At 40.9% G+C, this 20626-nt stretch overlaps 2 protein-coding genes across 4 annotated transcripts in view; both read right to left on the minus strand.

The window, feature by feature from the left end:
* The window catches only part of slco1c1 (solute carrier organic anion transporter family, member 1C1), a 19065-nt gene extending 7696 nt beyond the window's left edge, over positions 1–11369 (minus strand). Inside the window, exons 1-6 of the mRNA XM_060889381.1 lie at positions 11157–11369; positions 6988–7130; positions 5353–5494; positions 2790–2922; positions 541–662; positions 270–416 (exon numbers count right to left, since the gene is read on the minus strand). Coding sequence (XP_060745364.1) covers positions 270–416; positions 541–662; positions 2790–2922; positions 5353–5494; positions 6988–7116 — 673 coding nt within the window. The 5' untranslated portion in view covers positions 7117–7130; positions 11157–11369. The remainder of the gene's footprint in view (positions 1–269; positions 417–540; positions 663–2789; positions 2923–5352; positions 5495–6987; positions 7131–11156) is intronic.
* A 2387-nt stretch (positions 11370–13756) lies between these two features.
* Positions 13757–20626, minus strand: part of pde3a (phosphodiesterase 3A, cGMP-inhibited) — a 38439-nt gene continuing 31569 nt past the window's right edge. For all 3 annotated transcript variants that reach the window (XM_060889327.1, XM_060889328.1, XM_060889326.1), the window contains exons 12-15: positions 19651–19854; positions 19399–19560; positions 18076–18349; positions 13757–17858 (exon numbers count right to left, since the gene is read on the minus strand). In XM_060889327.1, coding sequence (XP_060745310.1) covers positions 17575–17858; positions 18076–18349; positions 19399–19560; positions 19651–19854 — 924 coding nt within the window. In that variant the 3' untranslated portion in view covers positions 13757–17574. The remainder of the gene's footprint in view (positions 17859–18075; positions 18350–19398; positions 19561–19650; positions 19855–20626) is intronic.

The raw sequence follows: 20626 nt of genomic DNA on the forward strand, positions 1-20626 counted from the left end.
GACATGAGCTTGATTTACACTTTATGACCTTAACTGACAGCATCACAATCACAGGTGTCCTGAATTCTGATAGGCCTTCAAACATGACTGTCACCTACTACTATACCCAGAACACATGAGTACAGACTCTTACAAGTTCAAGTCTTTCTGGTTTACCCATGCAGTTTGTACACCACCTGACCATAGCCTGTTCACAAGTCCAGTTTTTTTTATAATCGAATGGATTTTTGATCCAAGATTTTGTTCAGATAAAGCTAAAGATTCCATACCAATGTAGAAGGCAGCATTGTCCTCCAAAGCATGGTCATCTATGTATGAAATTCCCAAAGGCTGTACCGGAGTTTCACCAATTCCACGCAGGATGTTCCCCAGTAATACATAAATCCACATGGATAACCTGGACTCGTTCTCACAACCTGTTGTAAAAAAGTACAAATACCAAATAAAACCTTCATAAAACAATGAGATATATCTGCGAATGTATATATACTGTATTGACACATTCAACTCGAATCCTGATAGGGTGAGTATAAATTGTACCTGTGTTCAACACTGCAGAGGGGTGGGTACCCACAGACAGCATTCTCGGTGGACCGGCTGGACATGGCGTGACGTTATATGTTGAGTTCACTGAAGATCTAACTGAAGTTTCAAACTTATATCTGAATACAACCAATCAGTTGAGGTGTTTTGGTAAGTCTCTATCAGGTTCAGACTCTACACATCCATAGGCTTTATCAGATTCATTGTAGGTTGGGCTAAGCTTAGCATAGTCCATAAAGATCACTAACTGTGAGTCTGAAGACTCAAGGTGGCATAACAGAAGTTTCTAGACTGATAGAATAGTGTGACTATAGCTGTTAGACAGAAGACAGAGTAACACAACCTCTGGTTGTGTGTTGACAACTGTTTAATAGATTTTAGTCAACAGGATGGCAAAGAGTCCTGAACCCTGGAGAAGCAATAGCTCAGCATGTTAGCAAATAAGCAAAGTTAGCAATAGCAGTCCAAGCCAGCTAGTCACAATCAGTACAAGAAAAGAGGTATTAATAAATACAGTGCATCAGAAAGTATTCACAGCACTTCACTTTTTCCACATTTTATGTTACAGCCTTATTCCAAAATGAATTCAACGCCACAATTCTACAAACAATACCTTATAACAAAGAGCATTGTTGAAATATTTGCACATTTTAAAAAATAAATAAATAATACATACGTATTCACAGCCTTTGCTCAATACTTTTTTATATTACTTTTGGCAGCAATTACAGCACCAAGTCTTTTTGAGTATGATGCTACAAGCTTGAAAAAGCTTAAAAAACTATTTTTGGGCAGTTTCTCCCATTCTTCTTTGCAGGACCTCTCAAGCTCCATCAGGTTGGATGGGAAGCGCCAGTGCACAGTCATTTTCAGATCTCTCCAGAGATGTTCAAGTCTGGGCTCTGGCTGGGCCACTCAAGGACATTCACAGAGTTGTCCTGTAGCCACTCCTCTGTTATCTTGGCGGTGTCCTTAGGGTCATTGTCCTGTCGGAAGATGAGGTTACCCCACAGCATGATGCTGCTACAACCATGCTTCACCGAAGGGACAGTACTGGTGCTGGCCAGGAGATGAGTGGTGCAATTGACACTTGCAATGACACTTGCAATTCTTGCCAAAAAGTTTAGTTGTTTCATCAGCCCAAAGAATTTTGTTTCTCATGTGCCTTTTGACAAACTCCAGGCAGGCCATCATGTGCCTTTTACTGAGGAGAGGCTTCGGTCTTATTCTTCTGTGAGGTTCTCCTCTCTCCACAGAGAACCCTGGAGTTCTGTCAGAGTGACCACCGGGTTCTTAGTCTCCTCCCTGATTAAGGCCCTTTTTCCCGATCGCTCAGTTTGGCCAGACAGTTTGGCCGGCTCTAGAAAGAACCTTTTCCATTTATGGATGATGCAGGTCACTGTGCTCATTGTGACCTTCAATGCTTGGGGCCATCTGTGCCTCGACACAATCTTGTCTCAGAGAGCTACAGACAATTCCTCTGAGTTCATAGCTTGGTTTTTGTTCTAACATGATCACATCTAAATCAACTGAATGTACCACAGGTGGACTCCAATCAAGTTGTAGAAACATCTCAAGGATGATCAGTGGAAACAGGATGCACCTGAACTCAATATTGAGTGTCATGGCAAAGGCTTTGAATACTTATGTACATGTGATAGTTTTAGTTTTTTATTTTTAATACATTTGCAAAGATCTCAAATAAACTTCTTTCATGTTGTCATTATGGGGTATTGTTTGAAGAATTTTGAGGAAAATAATGAATTTAATTCATTTTGGAATAAGGATGTAACATAAGAAAACGTGGACAAAGTGAAGTGCTGAGAATACTATCCAGATGCACTGTACATTTAGCACAGTGTTAGAAGACACCACTTGGGATAGCTCCAAACTTCCCAAGTTCAACCCCAAATTTAACCCCACATGGACATCAGAGAGTAAAGAAAATATGTGAAGTTAGGTTGGGAATTTAAAGAAAGTTCTACATCTGTTTAATTGTATGACTTTGTGGTAAAGGTCTCATGCATGCACACAAGAGAATCTTCAGGTATTAAACTCAGTGACTTGCAGTTAGGAAGAGTGAAATACAATACGACCTTCCATAACTCTGCTTATATAACATGAATAGAACCAAAATGAATAATAATAGTAACATCAAAATTAACAAGAAAACTTTAAAAAATGTACTTAAAATGTGTCAATACATGTATTGGGACTAACAAACTAAAGGTAGCCTTCCAGCTTACCGTCCAATAATAAAATGAGGGAGGGCAATTAGGAATGTCCCTAGAGACATCAGAAGACATCCAGTGGCAATGATTTTTGGTCGGTGAAGCTTGGCACCAAAGTAACTGACAAAGGCAATAACCAGCAAGTTACCTATCAGTGAAAGCAAGAAGCAGGGGGAAAAAAATGCTTGTTTATCCCATGCATGTTCATTAGGGCATTTACTGAAGATACACTATTCATTTAAAAACATACAAATGATACTTGTGTTTTTAGCATATGTTTATACATTCAAGGCCATATTCAGGGCGGGCAGCCAGAAATAACACTGATATTTACATTACCTCCAGTGCCAAGATCGTCTTTAAACACAAGTGACTTTTTTATACAGTAATTATACAATTTTTAGGTTTATTAATATACACTATACAATACATATAATTAACATTTTACACATACAGTAATTATTATAGAACTTGTAAATTAGATTTTATTAAGTGACTTTTACTATGAAAAGCAAAACCATGAAACTGCTCATTTTGTATGTAAGTTTAATTCATTTAAAATAATTTATTGTAAGTAAATTTAATGTGCCTGGAACAACTACCAAGGACTTTGAGAATCATCTGTATACAATCTTTTCTGTTTTATCTTCTATTATACCTCTCCTGACCACTAGGGGCTGTGAGAAGCACCTGGAAAATACAGTATATACCTACAGTATCCTGACACACATGGCTCATGGGAGGGAATGGTATACTTCTAGAACCAAGGAAGGTAGCGTCAGATTTTAAGCCTAATCTCTGAAGAGGTGGATTGCTGGATATTTACTAAACGATAGAATTAAACAGGTGGAAATGTTTAAGAGCCTCTGCTGTAGGGTGTAGCATACTAGGCACAGCAAGGAACATTCTGAAGAGTTGCCTTAATTAAACATTTCAAAATAATTGTTTAATATAACCTTAGATCACAATTTTCTCAATCTTTTTGCCAAAGTCACTAAACTAAACACAGTTTTAAGAGAAAAGCATCTTACTTCAAATTTACGGATGGGTTTAGAGACAATACCCACACAAGGGAGAGGGCATTTAAAGGTGACAAGGCCCCCAAGTTAGTGTTTTGGGGATAGAAGAATGTACCAGCCTCAGGTGATGTAGTGAAACCTCAGGTGAACCAGAGAATCCATGAACTAGGGACTTGCGAGCTGGAATGCTTCCTGAACTGCTAGGTAGCGATCTTAATTAAGCAATTCATTCTGAGGGGCAGGAAACACAAAATCCCTTTGTTCATTCAGCATGTCAAATCTGCTTGGAAAGGGTACAGCAAGATTTTGGTCTGGCCACCAGAGAAAAGTAGTACTAGAAACCAGCATCTTGCCAGTCACCATGGGGCCATTTCATAAAGTTCTATCCTGAGCTTCATTTTCAGATAAATGATGTGTTTTGATCATACATTGAGCCACATCACCACACAGCCTTAAAGGGAATAGCCTGTGGTGACTATCCAATGGTGAACTTTACCCCCATTATTTTTAGAAAAGCCTTTCCAGCAAATTGCAACTTAGAGTCTTCCAGTATACTTCCACAAAAGGGACATTATTCATTCATTCATTCATTTTCTACCACTTATCCAAACTTCTCGGGTCACGGGGAGCCTGTGCCTATTTCAGGCATCATCGGGCATCAAGGCAGGATACACCCTGGACAGAGTGCCAACCCATCACAGGGCACACACACACACTCTCATTCACTCACACAATCACACACTACGGACAATTTTCTAGAGATGCCAATCAACCTACCATGCATGTCTTTGGACCGGGGGAGGAAACCGGAGTACCCGGAGGAAACTCCCGAAGCACGGGGAGAACATGCAAACTCCACACACACAAGGCGGAGTTGGCAATCGAACCCCCAACCCTGGAGGTGTGAAGCGAACGTGCTAACCACTAAGCCACCGTGCCCCCCAAAAAGGATCTCAGTATATGGATGGATTGTTTGTGTTTGTTGTGTGATTCTGAGACCTGCACACCCATATCCAGGGCTTCTGGGAATACTGTATGATATTATATCATTTTTTGTTTCTACATTGTAGGTCACTGTAACTTTTGTGCACACACACACACATACACAATCCTGGTGATTCTCACTGACCCTGGTGGTTAGAAAGGATGAAATAAAATTTAATCATCTTGCACTAATACCTTAGAACATAGTCCTAGAGTACAGCAGACATTCCTAATTGACAGGATAGCTATGTAATATTCTATGTTGTTTTAACGGCACCGTCCTATGGAAATGGAAGCTACTGGAACAATGCATGTGGTCACTGCAGCAGTGTGCAAGATCTCCAAAGGTGCCTGAGATTGATTTATAGATATAGAGGTTCCTTCATATAGACTTTGATATACAGTACATCACAGCTAACAGTGGATAATTCCCCTAAAGCTAACAAGGTATAAAGAACACTGATGGAACCATGAAAGGTTGTTGTTCCATAAAAAAAAAACATCTGTTCAACCACACAGAAATCCACAAATATGATCTGGTGTGGTCTGCTGATTTGTGACGATAGAGCGCTTACCTATTTCAAAGCTGCCATCAATGATGCCTATCAAGTAACTGGGGATGTCAAAGCGCCGCTCCAGCTGAGTTATTGTGCTTTTCATATAGCTCCCAGATAAAGTCTTTGAAAAGTATGCAAAGGACAAAGCTACAAGAAACATCTGGAATGAAAGAGACATAGGTTTGTATTTTAATCACTTTTTTCATGTAATAGAGTGCTACTTTGAATGCAGAATCACATTCATTCCTGATCATTTTTCTAGCTGCGTAGCAAAACTTCTGATTTAACTGTTCAGTATCTGCAGGAACTACTGGTATGTGAGCAGCAGAAGACTTGACCGCGGAATTTGGTGGAGCAGAAGGACATTTATAAACTCAAACCCTTGCCTCAAAAAATGCACTTGGGTATTTTTTCTACTTTAACCTACTGAAAAAGATTTATAACGTAGTAACAATATGAACGTGACGATCCCCTTTTGCCCTCCTAATCTTTGCAATATACAGTATTTGACCACAAAAATGGTTACAGTTTCTATTTCTGTATATAAAACCTCTATAGATGCTACAAGGCAGTGAGCACACTGACCTGTGATTGCATGCAGTCTAGAAAGGCAAACACATTATTGACTTACAGTATGTCTGTCGAATAGCAAAACGGGAGGCTTTGCCCCACAGGACCCCATGGATGGCCCAAAGGTAGAGCATTCATTTAGCAGGCTTGATTAACCATTTATCCTATGGTTATGGGGGACACTCAGGAGTTAAATATAATGATGTGGCTACCTGGCTAAGGAGCCAAGGAGCCATTTAGAAATCTGACAGTACTTTGCGGACTGTTCATTACTACTGTGGCAACCATACTTGGTGCTGCTCATAAATCAGACTGGATCATATAATGGATAAAAAGATTGAAATTCAATCAATCTTCTGAAAGACTCTGCCTGGTACCACAACCTTTTGCATCCACAATGCTTTTTTTGCCTGAAAGTCACTTAAGAAAGAGAGATTCCTTAAGCAACGTAGCATGAACAAAAACCAGGTATTATTTTGGTTTATATTTTTAATGGATTGTTCATCTGCCTGGTATCCAACATAAAAAAATGGATTATCAATTCAGTATTATAAAAAAAAAAACATTATAATTCTGTACATTTAAATATATAGACCTCATCCTTGTATTACTTGGACTAATTCTAATTAGGCTAACATCAAAACCTTTATCCTTTTCAGCCTGTAAACTGAAATTTGTGGATCGATATACCATAGATTTGATGGTTTCCCTTAATAAACATAGGTAACTGTCCTAATATCAGTTGAAAAAACTTTACTTGAAATTGTATTTCATATGAATGAGCTAAATAGCCTTGTGTTCACACTATGTACAGTAGGACCAACAAATACACTGACTGTGTATGACTGATTTCCTGTTTCAGTCATCAGTACCCATCTGGTCAGGAGCATAGTCTGAAACCCTTCTTTGTTCACCAGATTAAGCAGTTCAAAGAAGGATTTCTCCACAAACTGCAGCTAAATCTTGTTTTGATTTAGTGACGTCAATAGCCAATCACGCTCTAACTGTGAGCAAATAAAACACACCTCCGCAGCCTGACACACTGAGTATATGTTTATTATTCTGGGAAAAACTCATCCTTACTTTCAGGCCGGAACAGCACGAGCGTTGCCCTCTCAACGTAATCCCATTGTTTGGTGACCAAGTGGCTTTCCTCGGTGGGTCCATCCTCCTCAATAAAGTTCCATTTTCCCTAATGAAATTTCTTGCCATTGATGCAGACGCCCCTGCAGGAAAGTACCAGAATCATCACCCATTATTCTAGTTATTATTAACAGTAAGGGGGAAGAAAATCATTTAAAATGTGACTATATTAAATTATAAAAGGAAGAGCAGTTTGCAAAGAACTTCCTTAAGACCTAAGAAGAGAATATAGCTAAACATACTTTTGTAAAATAACTAATATCCTGTGTTAGGACTACATTTAGCACAATGTGCCACTGGTTTTAGATAAAAACCCCTCAATATCTTTATTATCAAGGAAACAAAGACATAGTCCTTAATTTCCACATAGATTACTGGTTTGGTATTTCATGCTAGACAAATAATACACCGCTTGTTGGCTAAAAGAGCACTGGAAATGTTCCCAGGGTATGTAAATGCTTTATAAACACTGCTGTGTGTATTATCCAAAAGACAAACCTCAAGGTTTCTTTTTAGCCTATGTCATTTTTTTCTCTCTCAATAAAGGAATACACAATTGTATTTTTTTAATTATTATTTACCATTTTTTTAAAATATATATTTTCTGAATCTTCTTACCACATGTACACTGGGGGGCTCCGTAGGAAGGCAGACACACGCAACATTAAAGTCTTTTCTTTTCTACACTGTTATGGTGAATACTGTGGATTACATCTTTAATGTCATGACATGTCACGTGATCAGCTATGTCACCAGCTTAGAACCGTGGAGAATGTTAGCATAGAAATGTAAAAACCTAGGAATCTTCCCTTACTATAGAACCCTGTGAATGTTTCCTGATGTACAACCCTGTGATTGTTCCCTGATGTAGAACCCTGTGAATGTTCCCTGACTGTAGAACCCTGTGATTGTACCCTGACTGTAGAACCCTGTGAATGTTCCCTGATGTAGAACCCTGTGATTGTTCCCTGATGTAGAACCCTGTGATTGTTCCCTGATGTAGAACCCTGTGAATGTTCCCTGACTGTAGAACCCTGTGATTGTTCCCTGATGTAGAACCCTGTGATTGTTCCCGATGTAGAACCCTGTGATTATTCCCTGACTGTAAAACCCTGTGATTGTTCCCTGATGTAGAACCCTGTGATTGTTCCCTGATGTAGAACCCTGTGATTGTTCCCTGATGTAGAACCTTGTGAATGTTCCCTGATGTAGAACCTTGTGAATGTTCCCTGACTGTAGAATCCTGTGAATGTTCCCTGATGTAGAACCCTGTGAATGTTCCCTGACTGTAGAACCCTGTGATTGTACCCTGACTGTAGAACCCTGTGAATGTTCCCTGATGTAGAACCCTGTGATTGTTCCCTGATGTAGAACCTTGTGATTGTTCCCTGATGTAGAACCCTGTGAATGTTCCCTGACTGTAGAACCCTGTGATTGTTCCCTGATGTAGAACCCTGTGATTGTTCATGATGTAGAACCCTGTGATTATTCCCTGACTGTAGAACCCTGTGATTGTTCCCTGATGTAGAACCCTGTAAATGTTCCCTGATGTAGAACCCTGTGAATGTTCCCTGATGTAGAACCCTGTGATTGTTCCCTGATGTAGAACCCTGTGAATGTTCCCTGATGTAGAACCCTGTGATTGTTCCTGATGTAGAACCCTGTGAATGTTCCCTGATGTAGAACCCTGTGATTGTTCCCTGATGTAGAACCCTGTGAATGTTCCCTGACTGTAGAACCCTGTAAATGTTCCCTGATGTAGAACCCTGTGATTGTTCCCTGACTGTAGAACCCTGTGAATGTTCCCTGATGTAGAACCCTGTGATCGTTCCCCGATGTAGAACCCTGTGATTGTTCCCTGATGTAGAACCCTGTGATTGTTCCCTGATGTAGAACCTTGTGAATGTTCCCTGATGTAGAACCTTGTGAATGTTCCCTGATGTAGAACCCTGTGATCGTTCCCCGATGTAGAACCCTGTGATTGTTCCCTGATGTAGAACCCTGTGATTGTTCCCGATGTAGAACCCTGTGATTATTCCCTGACTGTAGAACCCTGTGATTGTTCCCTGATGTAGAACCCTGTAAATGTTCCCTGATGTAGAACCCTGTGAATGTTCCCTGATGTAGAACCCTGTGATTGTTCCCTGATGTAGAACCCTGTGATTGTTCCCTGATGTAGAACCCTGTGAATGTTCCCTGATGTAGAACCCTGTGATTGTTCCTGATGTAGAACCCTGTGAATGTTCCCTGACTGTAGAACCCTGTGATTGTTCCCTGACTGTAGAACCCTGTGATTGTTCCCTGATGTAGAACCCTGTAAATGTTCCCTGATGTAGAACCCTGTGATTGTTCCCTGATGTAGAACCCTGTGATTGTTCCCTGATGTAGAACCCTGTGATTGTTCCCCGATGTAGAACCCTGTGATTGTTCCCTGATGTAGAACCCTGTGATTGTTCCCTGATGTAGAACCCTGTGATTGTTCCCTGATGTAGAACCTTGTGATTGTTCCCTGACTGTAGAACCCTGTGATTGTTCCCTGACTGTAGAACCCTGTGATTGTTCCCTGATGTAGAACCCTGTGAATGTTCCCTGACTGTAGAACCCTGTAAATGTTCCCTGATGTAGAACCCTGTGATTGTTCCCTGACTGTAGAACCCTGTGAATGTTCCCTGATGTAGAACCCTGTGATCGTTCCCCGATGTAGAACCCTGTGATTGTTCCCTGATGTAGAACCCTGTGATTGTTCCCTGATGTAGAACCTTGTGAATGTTCCCTGATGTAGAACCTTGTGAATGTTCCCTGATGTAGAACCCTGTGATCGTTCCCCGATGTAGAACCCTGTGATTGTTCCCTGATGTAGAACCCTGTGATTGTTCCCGATGTAGAACCCTGTGATTATTCCCTGACTGTAGAACCCTGTGATTGTTCCCTGATGTAGAACCCTGTAAATGTTCCCTGATGTAGAACCCTGTGAATGTTCCCTGATGTAGAACCCTGTGATTGTTCCCTGATGTAGAACCCTGTGATTGTTCCCTGATGTAGAACCCTGTGAATGTTCCCTGATGTAGAACCCTGTGATTGTTCCTGATGTAGAACCCTGTGAATGTTCCCTGACTGTAGAACCCTGTGATTGTTCCCTGACTGTAGAACCCTGTGATTGTTCCCTGATGTAGAACCCTGTAAATGTTCCCTGATGTAGAACCCTGTGATTGTTCCCTGATGTAGAACCCTGTGATTGTTCCCTGATGTAGAACCCTGTGATTGTTCCCCGATGTAGAACCCTGTGATTGTTCCCTGATGTAGAACCCTGTGAATGTTCCCTGATGTAGAACCCTGTGATTGTTCCCTGATGTAGAACCTTGTGATTGTTCCCTGATGTAGAACCCTGTGAATGTCCCCTGACTGTAGAACCCTGTGAATGTCCCCTGACTGTAGAACCCTGTGATTGTTCCCTGATGTAGAACCTTGTGAATGTTCCCTGACTGTAGAACCCTGTGAATGTCCCCTGACTGTAGAACCCTGTTTAAAAGTCTAATAAAGCAGGCAGTATCATGACACGCATCCAGTCTATCACATGTCTATCACATGCTCATGTCTTCAAATGAGCCTTTTCTTCTTTTCTAGGCCAAACCCTCTGCTTGGTCTCACACCACCACCACCACCACCACCACCACCACCACAGACGCACAGAGACACAAATAAACACAAATAAACACATTAACGCGTTATAAGTATTTACCTATAAGCTATAAGCTTTAGGCTGCAGAATACATATTATGTATATAAGGTGATAATACGAGCTGAATTTAAATCCCCACTTTGTTGGTGAGGTGAGAGATAAACAGTGTTAATGATAACATTAGAGTAAAGGCACTGAGGAATGAATGGTGCTGCTCACGCGCATGGATCTCGTGCCACTTGTTTGGACGCGTTAAATGCGCAGTGTCCGGTGTCCGGTGTCCAGCACAATAAGTCACCATAACATAACCAGCAGTAACGGACACGGGCTTTTAGATCAGACTGCGCACTCATATCATACATCACACTTCATCATTAACACAGAAGCATTATTCATTACTTAGGTATAATAAACGAACAATAATACTCACACAATCTGAGTTTACACAGATCACCTCTCCGTCCTCTCTCTCCAGTGTGTTATATAAAGGTCGGGATTAAAACAGAGACTTTTCCCGACGCTACAGAACGAGCTGATGTGGACATGAAGAGCTCACGCAAAGCAGATGCCACGAGCTGGAAGGAAACTTCCAATGAGCTTGGATGATTAAAAGCTTGTATTCCGAGTCCCAGTCACATCCCGTGGTTTTCTCTGGGGATAAAAAGGCAGCGGTGCTGTGAAGAGAATAATCTTTTGCGCCAGCTCCCCCTAACCTTCCTGAGGAACAGTTTCCACACGTGACAGCTCTTAGCCTGCAGACAGACAGACAGACAGACAGTGGTGCTGGATCTACTGAGGTCCTCTGGATCTACTGAGGTCCTCTAGATCTACTGAGGTCCTCTGAATCTACTGAGGTCCTCTGGATCTACTGAGGTCCTCTGGATCTACTGAGGTCCTCTGGATCTACTGAGGTCCTCTGTGTTCCAGCTCAGGCACCTAAACAGGATTTTAAACTAATTTCAGATGCAGTTTACTCCAAACAGCTGCTAACAAACTGTCTGTGTTCTGATGTTGTAAACCCTTTTGACCAGGGGAGACTGGGAGTAACAGTAAAATCGTAATCTTCCACATGTCCCAATTGTTCCAATCAGAAACAGGATTTAGTGACGACATTCACTTTGTACATGGCCAATGACCTCTGCCTTGCATACACAAAACATGAAGATCCACCTGGTCTGCATATAAGACCTTCTGCACAGACTTCTTCTTCGGAAACTAATTAAAATGAGGGGACAATCACCACACCTGTTCACTTCCACTGAGGGCATTTCATGCTCTGATCTGGTCACAATACACCATAGTACCACAAGCTGTGCTGCCTACACTAGACACCTCATGAATGCACACAAAACCCTTCATTTGCTAATAGACCTGTGTAAGACCCTTAATCCCGTTATTCTTCTACCATCTGACAAGGACAGGAACCCACCTGACTATCTGACTAACTGTGATTGACATTTCCAGACCCAGACCTGACCTCTCAATAATTTAATATCCTAAGAGTGAGTTTATGTTATTTGTCGATAGCTCTCCTCTCCAGGTGTCAGCTAGTTTTTTTTTTTTACCACACTGGGTGTGTTGTACCACTACAGAAATCTTAATACCAGATTTTTTTGAATATTGCAAAATCTACCAATCTTCCTTTTTTTAACCCAACCAGCCAAGGCAACATCTCATCACCTGATGATGGACTTCAATGAAGTAATGCTATAATAAGGTTTCACCTATTATTTAGTAATTCTAGACATGTATTCCTAAGACCCTAAATGTTTCCCTTGCAGGATACAGGATGCTCTGGCCATCACAAAATGCTTGATGAAAGAAGTAAACCATCTCTAGGAGGGTTCCTACCTAAAATGTTTAATGAAAATATAATTTGCTTTGTGAACAATCTAATCTATCCACTGCATCCTTTCTGAGCACAAGAGCTGTGTGAAACCATCAAACTGTCAAAAGTGATAGTAGGATGATAGGTACTCTTTACTACACTGTATCTCATGGGAAAATGGCCTTTTCCATTCTCTACCGGTTGATAACCCTTCCTTTTGGGTTGTTCTGAGTCCCAGCAGTGTTACGATTCCTATCTATGCTGCTTCCTATCTGCATGACATTAATATTTATAGTCATACGTAACACAAACATTTATGTCATTTAACAGACACCCTTATCCAGAGCAACTTATATTTTTATCTCAGTTTATACAACTGAGCAAGTGAGGGTTAAGAGCCTTGCTCAGGGGCCAAGAGCTTGGTGGACCTGGGATTCAAACATATAACCTTCCAATCAGTAGTCCAACACCTTGAACACTAAGCTCTTGTGAGAAAAAGAGAGAGAGTACAACCTTTGACAAACCCCACACATTCTGGATGTCTGTGGATTATCCTGTGGAGTTATCTTCATGATGTTCTGGGCCTGATGCAGAGCTGCAGGGGTCTCTTGTGAGGGGGGGTGGGGGTGGGGGTGGTGGTGGTGGTTTGAGAGCATGGAGGACCCTCAGGTTTACAAGTGTGCTGTGAAGTTCCATTTATTTATTTGCCTCTAATTGCCTGAATTTGTTTAGATGATTAAATGAATCCCAGCAAAGCTTGTGCCTGACTTTCCTCTGTGGCGTTGTCATGGTTACAGCTAATTCGGTCCTAAGGTCATTCCTTTAGCGCATTGTTATCGTTTACTGGCTAGTTATACACCGTTATTAATGAATTTGCTTTATGTTAAAAGTGAAATTATAGCATAAGAGGAAATGATGTAAACTAATAAGATCAGTGTGAGTGACGTTAACTAATAAGGAACAAGTAAAAAAAGATGTCTAACTAGAAACAGGGAAAAATGATATTTAATTAGATTATTATTAGATTTCGGTCTGTAGTGTCAGGACAGTGTTTTCGAACACTTTCCTCCAGTTAATCCAATATAATTCTCTTGTACTTTGTCTTATTTCATGTCTTTTTTTAACCTTGAAGGAGACAAAGTCCCTCATTCTTTATCTCCAGCATAAATGTGTTTTGAAATGAGGAGAGAAAACCCCAGACACTGAATATCACAACATTTAATACAGCATTAAACTGTATTCACAGAACATAAACAATGTGACAAAGTCTAATAAGATCAGTATATATTTCTTATATAATACATTTTTTTTTAAAACCAAGAGGCACTTCCAGCATTTTCTGGCCATAGAGGAGCTACAAGGATAAGTGAGTAAAATTAGAAAACATTAAAAATAAATAATGTTTATTCAAAAAAGACATTTGTTATTTTGTCTTCTCCATGCCCTCCATGAACAATATTGTGTTTTTGTACAAAATGGAACAATAAGACATCCATAAACTGAATATTTTACTTCACAAATACTGCTGAATTGTACAGCTCCCTTTTTTATAAGTATTGCTACAAGTCTTAAGTGCAACAAACTAGTGAGAAGATATTTTTTTTTTCGCTCAGTGAGGTACCCATAACATATCAAAACGTGTCTCACGTGTGATCACGTAGAAAGTGGGAATCATACGTATTACTTTTGGTTAAATAAGAGTGAACAATGACAACCACCACCAACACCACCACCACCACCACCACCATCAGATGCATATAAGTTAAAGATACACACTGACAGACTGAGAGAAGACAAACAATGACACCAGTGATAGAACATCATTAACGTATGATCTCATATAAACATGCCACGCTGCTGAAATGGATAAATACTTTTATTTACCCTGATTGGCCTCGTCTTCGATAGAACACCTCAGACAGCAATGAGGAACGAGTTTGTGGAACAATCATAAAATAGAAGGACGAGCTGCAATATCGAAAAGGCACATGCAGGACAGCAGAAGAAAAGTACAAGAAATACAAACAAACCAAACAAAGTGCCATCCCTGTCTACCTACCATCTGTATCTAATCACATGCATGAGCCATGAGGAATTAACATTAACATATGAGGAACATTATATTCTAGTTCCTGATCAGTTTCATGTGCAGTTCGACACACAACAGGGCTACGATGGCACAGAGTCCGTGCTCTATGTATACGAGGAAGGGTTTAGAGGAGACAACGTTTAAACAACCTTTGTAGTATTCGAATCTGTCTCATAAATTACCTCCAAAAAAAAAAATAATTCCCGTTATATAAAACAGTGAGAGCTTCGAGGAAAATTCGCCAACGGTATAAAACAGTGCGAACAGGCAGAATACAAAGATCGGTATTTACAACGCTGCTGTATTCAAACCTAAGAGCTGAGAAAGAAGGCAAATGGATAGCTATAAGGATAAAAACAACCTTGTTCAGAGTAGATTGATCTTAGGGACGTGGCTCTGTGGTGGGGGCATGACGTCTTCACACACAACTCAGAAGACTCCACACACAAGGTCATCGTGCTGTGTACAGAAGTACATCAGATCTTATCAGCAGAAGGATGGAGAGATGGTGATGCCTTGGGATAAGTTCTAAAGTTTGTAAAGTTCTAAGAAGAATATTGCCTAAATATTATGTAGAGAACGCCTGAGAGCCTCTTCATACCCTCCCAGTCTTACACCTTACTATTTACAACCTGAACTGTGACCAAAAAAAAAATAAAACAAACAAATGCTAAATGGCCAAAAGTATGTGCACCCCTGACCATCACACGTTGATTTCCTGTTATAACAAGCTCCAGATTTCCACTGAATCCTGGATGCTTCCAGAGCATCAGTGATATCAGACACTGAGGTTGGGATGTTGACGGAGACTCCAGTAACACTTCATCCCCAAAAGTCAGTATAAGGGCTTCATCATCTTCTACACGCTTGTGTAAATACTGTATATAACACGTACCACGATGGTCAGGTGTCAACAAACGTTTGGTCAGATTGTGTATCTTAAAGATGTGGACTCTCTCTACTGCAAAACAAAAAGATATAATAAACATAACTGAGGAGCTGATGCACTTATTTTACTGCAGAGGAAGTATTTGTCACAGACAAATCACAAGAAGGACAGAAGGGATGTAACTTTCTTCATTTGTTTCAGTGAAAATTAAATTCATTGAAACTAATAAAACTCTCGTTTCTCTGTTTATAATTCTTTTCTGTTGTATAACTTTCCTATTAAACCTTTAGCATCATCTCCTCGGTTATGTTTGTATGATCTTAATGTATTATTTCTTTTTTCCACTCAGGTACCTTATTATCCATAAAAAAAGGCTTGGACAACGCAGTTGTTTTTATTGAAGGAATATTTGGCACAAACAGCTGCACTGTGAAAAAAAAAAATATATATATATATTTATATATTATGCCCGACTTCATCATCATCATCATCATCATCAACATCATAATAATAATAATACGATAGCAGTCATAAAACTACCATCTGTCTACAGTTACGTGTCAGTATTGCTTGAAGTGCTGGCTGTACATTATGCTGCTACAAATCTACGCTTAGGATTTTTACACTAAACCAAAGTCCCTAAGACAAACCCCCAACTACGCCATGGCATTAGCACCCCAACTAAACAACAGCATGATAGTGTTGAGCTCTATAAATTGGTATGGCCTGTCCCTGAACTGTGCTGGCGATCAGTCTGCTTCTCCTGTCACCAGCACAGGCGGTTTGGAGCGAACTGCTCGTCTCCATCAACTAACAGGACTACCCTGTCTGGAGGACGCATCGTTTACTGAAAATATAGTGCATCATATTTGTTTTCTGGGGGAAAAGTAATCCATATCAGCATTGAGACAAACTTAGAAAACCAACCAGCGTGCGTTTACATTTGCATTTCGATGTATATAATACCTATATGGATATATGATGCTACTCAAGATGCATAAAATGACCAACAGGTCTATAAAGCGTGGGGCAAATACATCGAGGGCTGAAACAGAAGGAGTGCAGTGTCCTTACTCTAGGACTGTAAGATTGATTTGTGTGTGTGAGGGGTATAATAAGCGCTGCATACTTCATCCTGAAAGAATCACATCATACAAAAACACACAGGTATAAAGAGGAACAGAGCTGGAGCTTCAGTACGTACAGTATGTAACATCTTTCTAACTAACTAAACAAAGGAGATTTTTTTTCCCCAGAATAAAAATGGGAAAGGATAAAATGCTACACAGTATTTACAGTGAGTGCTGCTGGATGGTCTGAAACAGGAAGGTTAGGTCTCAGACTACGTCCAACTGCAGCCCAAAAAAAATAAACGGACAAACAATTGAACATTCACTAGTGTAAAACCTGCAAAGCCATGCAGGCAGGTGTGGAAGCTGTGGAGGAATGAACCTTCCATAGGGAATCAAGTGGCAATCTAAAGAAAAGGACAGACACTTTTAACTCAAGAGGAAAAGAGAAAAAGTTTAGATAGGTAGCGTTAGACGTGGGGTCTTTTACGTGCATGCTTTCCTCCGTACAGGTGATCTGAGGGTGTACTTCCACAAGCTCAAGAAAGGCTTCCACAATGGACTTTGTTGAATTCTTCACTGAATACTTGTTGAAATGAATAGACTAATAAAAAAAAGTGCAGATCATCGAGACCCCGGTCATGGAAGTAGTTTTGGAGCTTCAGCATTGAAAGAGTGGAGCTTGTTCGTGTTGGTGTTAGGGATCTTATGGGATTGGCATCAAGCCCACCCTGTTTCCTCCACAAAAGTGTTCACCTAAAGAATCTACAGTGTTGTGTCTTAGTGATGTGCTGGCAACTTTTTATAAGGAGTCTTGTTTGGAAATAAAGGCTTTGTGACAATATTCTAGTCTAGATCAGTCTCCTGAACCTCATCTCATGTCCGTATCTTTTTCCCTCACCATGTTTTTCTACAGCTTGTGTCTTGATGTTCAGTTTTCCTGATACTTCTTAAGTTTCCTATTGCTTTCCTTTACTCAGTCTGTTCATTGTCTACAGATGCCTCGTATTGCTGCTCCTCCTCCATCGCCTTCTCTGCTGGCCATATCTGATCTCCTGCAACTTTTTGCTCCTTGTCCTTGCTGATTGTCTCCTCCTCCTCTTCATGAATGGCCAGGATGGGGTCAGAGGCTTTGTTTGGCTTGGTTTGGCTTTGGGCCTCCTCAGCAATGACCTTCTTCCACATTTCATAATTCTCCAAAAGGTGCTGTGAGATCTGACAGAAGACTTTCTGTCGCATGTTGGGCATCAGTTTCTCTACAAAGATAATAAAAGTGTTAAGCGTACATTTACCGTACACCATGTGAAATAAACGCTGTTCCTGCAGCTACACCAATCAGCCATAACATTCCAACCATCTGCAGTGAATAATGGTGATTATCTGGCTCCAGTGTAGGTGTACACAATATTGGGAAGGTGGTTTTAATCTCATGGCTGATAACAAAAATACGTGTATTAAAGAATATCAACGTACGAGAATGATCCGAGTTGGTGGAGGCATCTTCCTCGGTTGTGTCTTCCTCTTCTTCCTCTTCTTCCTCATCAGTCTCCTCAGCACCAGACCCTTCTCTGGTCTCACTGGGCTGAGGCTCCACCCACCGGCCAGGCATGAGGGCAGCTGCGTCGTAGGAGCTGCAGAGCGGCCCCACGATATGTGTGATGAAAGACTCCTGCAGCTTGGCTAGCTGCGGGGCTGAGCGGTCCATGAAGGGGCTGATGGGTAAATCCAGGCTGGCCTCCTCATCACCCTGATAAACAGTACAAAAAGAGCAACATGAAACATTTTTTCTTTTTTGCCCAAAAGTATGTGCACCTCTAACCATTCAACCGATATAAGGAATTAAGAGTCTAAACCATGTTCCAACATGACAATGTCCCTGTAACAAACAAGCTAAAGGGATTAGCGAGCTACAAATTTCTTGTTATGACATTCATAAGTCAGTTAGGAGACTTTAACTGAGTGAACGTTACTTGGTTATTTTGTATATTGATGCTCAAGCCAAGCGTCTCCCTTTAATCCCATTCACTGCTGTCTTCTCTGGTTACAACCTATTACCTTAATTGCCTGTGGCTTGAGGCACATCAGAAAAAAGGTCAAAGATGATAAATATACCAGGTTAAAAAAGTTCTAACCTTGACAAAAACCTTTCAGTATATTGAAAAAAGTATTATACTGGTTAAATACAATTAAATAACAATTAGTAGTTTAAGTAGTATATCAACAAAATAGGTACTGTATGTGTCCGTTCATAGACTTGTGCTATTTGTCCATTTTAATTCATCCTTAATTGGCAAAATTGCTGAGAAATAAATATCCTGCATTTACGTTCATGCAATAAAAAAGAACCCCTGCTGCCAAGGCCTCCTGTTGCTATGGCAACCACCGGCAACATCTGTTAAAAGGCCATCACGTATAATGTGCTTTGTTATCTCATGTGGTATAGATAAGTCATTGAAAAAGCAGGGGGGGGCCCTGATAAATCTCCCACAAACTACTTATTATTATACTATTTAGTACATTAATTGGTATCTGTTGCTGCCACCAGTGCAGTTGTAATGCCATTATCTTCAATAACGATGGAAAGGACCAAGCTGGTTGCCAGGAAACAAAATGTCCCTGCTTTTCTCGAGTGACTCTGGGTCAGCATTATTGATGCTGTTGCTAAGGACATCTGTATTATTACTCCAATTCCACACAGAGAACTTAAGCTTTCACTTGGTTGGACAGGATTACCGAATCTCTGGCAATTTCCAGGAATTATGAGAGATGGTCTACGTACATGAATGCATTGCGCACCTGCTCATAAAACTCGTTGACAATGCCCTCTGTCCACTGAAGATGAAGATCTTTGTGCTTCAGTGGCCCGTTAACATCTGCTAGCTTGATACACATCTGGCAGACCAGAAGCCGGTCATTCTCATTGGACCAGTCGATACCTGAGCAGCCTTCATGCCCCACCTGGATGCAAATAACAGGTGACATGTTCAGGTAAAATCTAGTGTTTTGTTTAGAATTAATCTGCATTAAGGAAGTACAGTAAGACATCACCTTGGCATTGAACTCAGCCAAAAAGTCAAAGTGCTTTTTAAGGTCAGTGGCCAGAATAGCCTCAATAACCAAAAAGCGGAAGCGCTTGAAGTCCACATGGTCTAGACTGGCCAGAAAGTTGTACTCAGGCTGGGACATGAACAGATTCCAGGCAGAGGCAGCATGGTGATTTTCCAGAACTGAGCGGTCGTTGTACAGCACCGCCTGCATGAGCACATAAGAGTGTTTAACTGTGTGAATAGAAACAACTGGTGTATACAATTATTACTAGCAGCATTCGTTTTTCTATTAATGCATCAGGATGCAATTAACAGATCATGTTATAGCAGCAGCCTTCCGATTAGTGTTTGGGACTCTTACAGGTTGAAACCATGTTCATTTATTCAGGCATTTTGAATAGGCAGGATGCCTGATGTCCCAGGGTGACCTGATTATTTTATTTTCAGGCCCTCGCTCAGAGCAAGGCCCTGCTGGAGTCCCTGCTGGAGTCCCTGCTTGCACTCTGATCACAAAGCCTCGGCAGGGTCTATAGAGCTGTATGTGCTCTCCCACTGCCTGATCCTGACACTCTTCTACTGCTACGAGTCCTCTCATCCTCTGGAGCTGCTCCATTCATCCTCACACTTTATACAGTCATGGCTGCTTTTGATGTCAGTCTGAAGAGGCAGGAGTCGATGGTTCTCTCTAGATTTTGCTGCATTCCTCCTTCCAGTCTTCCTGTCCCTGCCTCTGAAAAGAACTCTGATGCTACCTCCACCATTCTTTACCACAGGGATAATATGAACAGCTGATGAGCAGTACCAGAACCTGCTCTCATCACTTTCATTATGCTCTCATAGTAAGTGCCTGCATTATACCTTTCATTCAGTACTGGCTTCTGCTAGACACGCTACCATACAGGCCTGACTCATGGTTCTTGTCTAATTGGGTTCTTTGTCTGACTGACTGATTGGGTTCCTTGTCACTACGTCCAGTA

Source organism: Tachysurus vachellii, chromosome 16, assembly GCF_030014155.1.
Source record: "Tachysurus vachellii isolate PV-2020 chromosome 16, HZAU_Pvac_v1, whole genome shotgun sequence".
Taxonomy (NCBI): domain Eukaryota; kingdom Metazoa; phylum Chordata; class Actinopteri; order Siluriformes; family Bagridae; genus Tachysurus; species Tachysurus vachellii.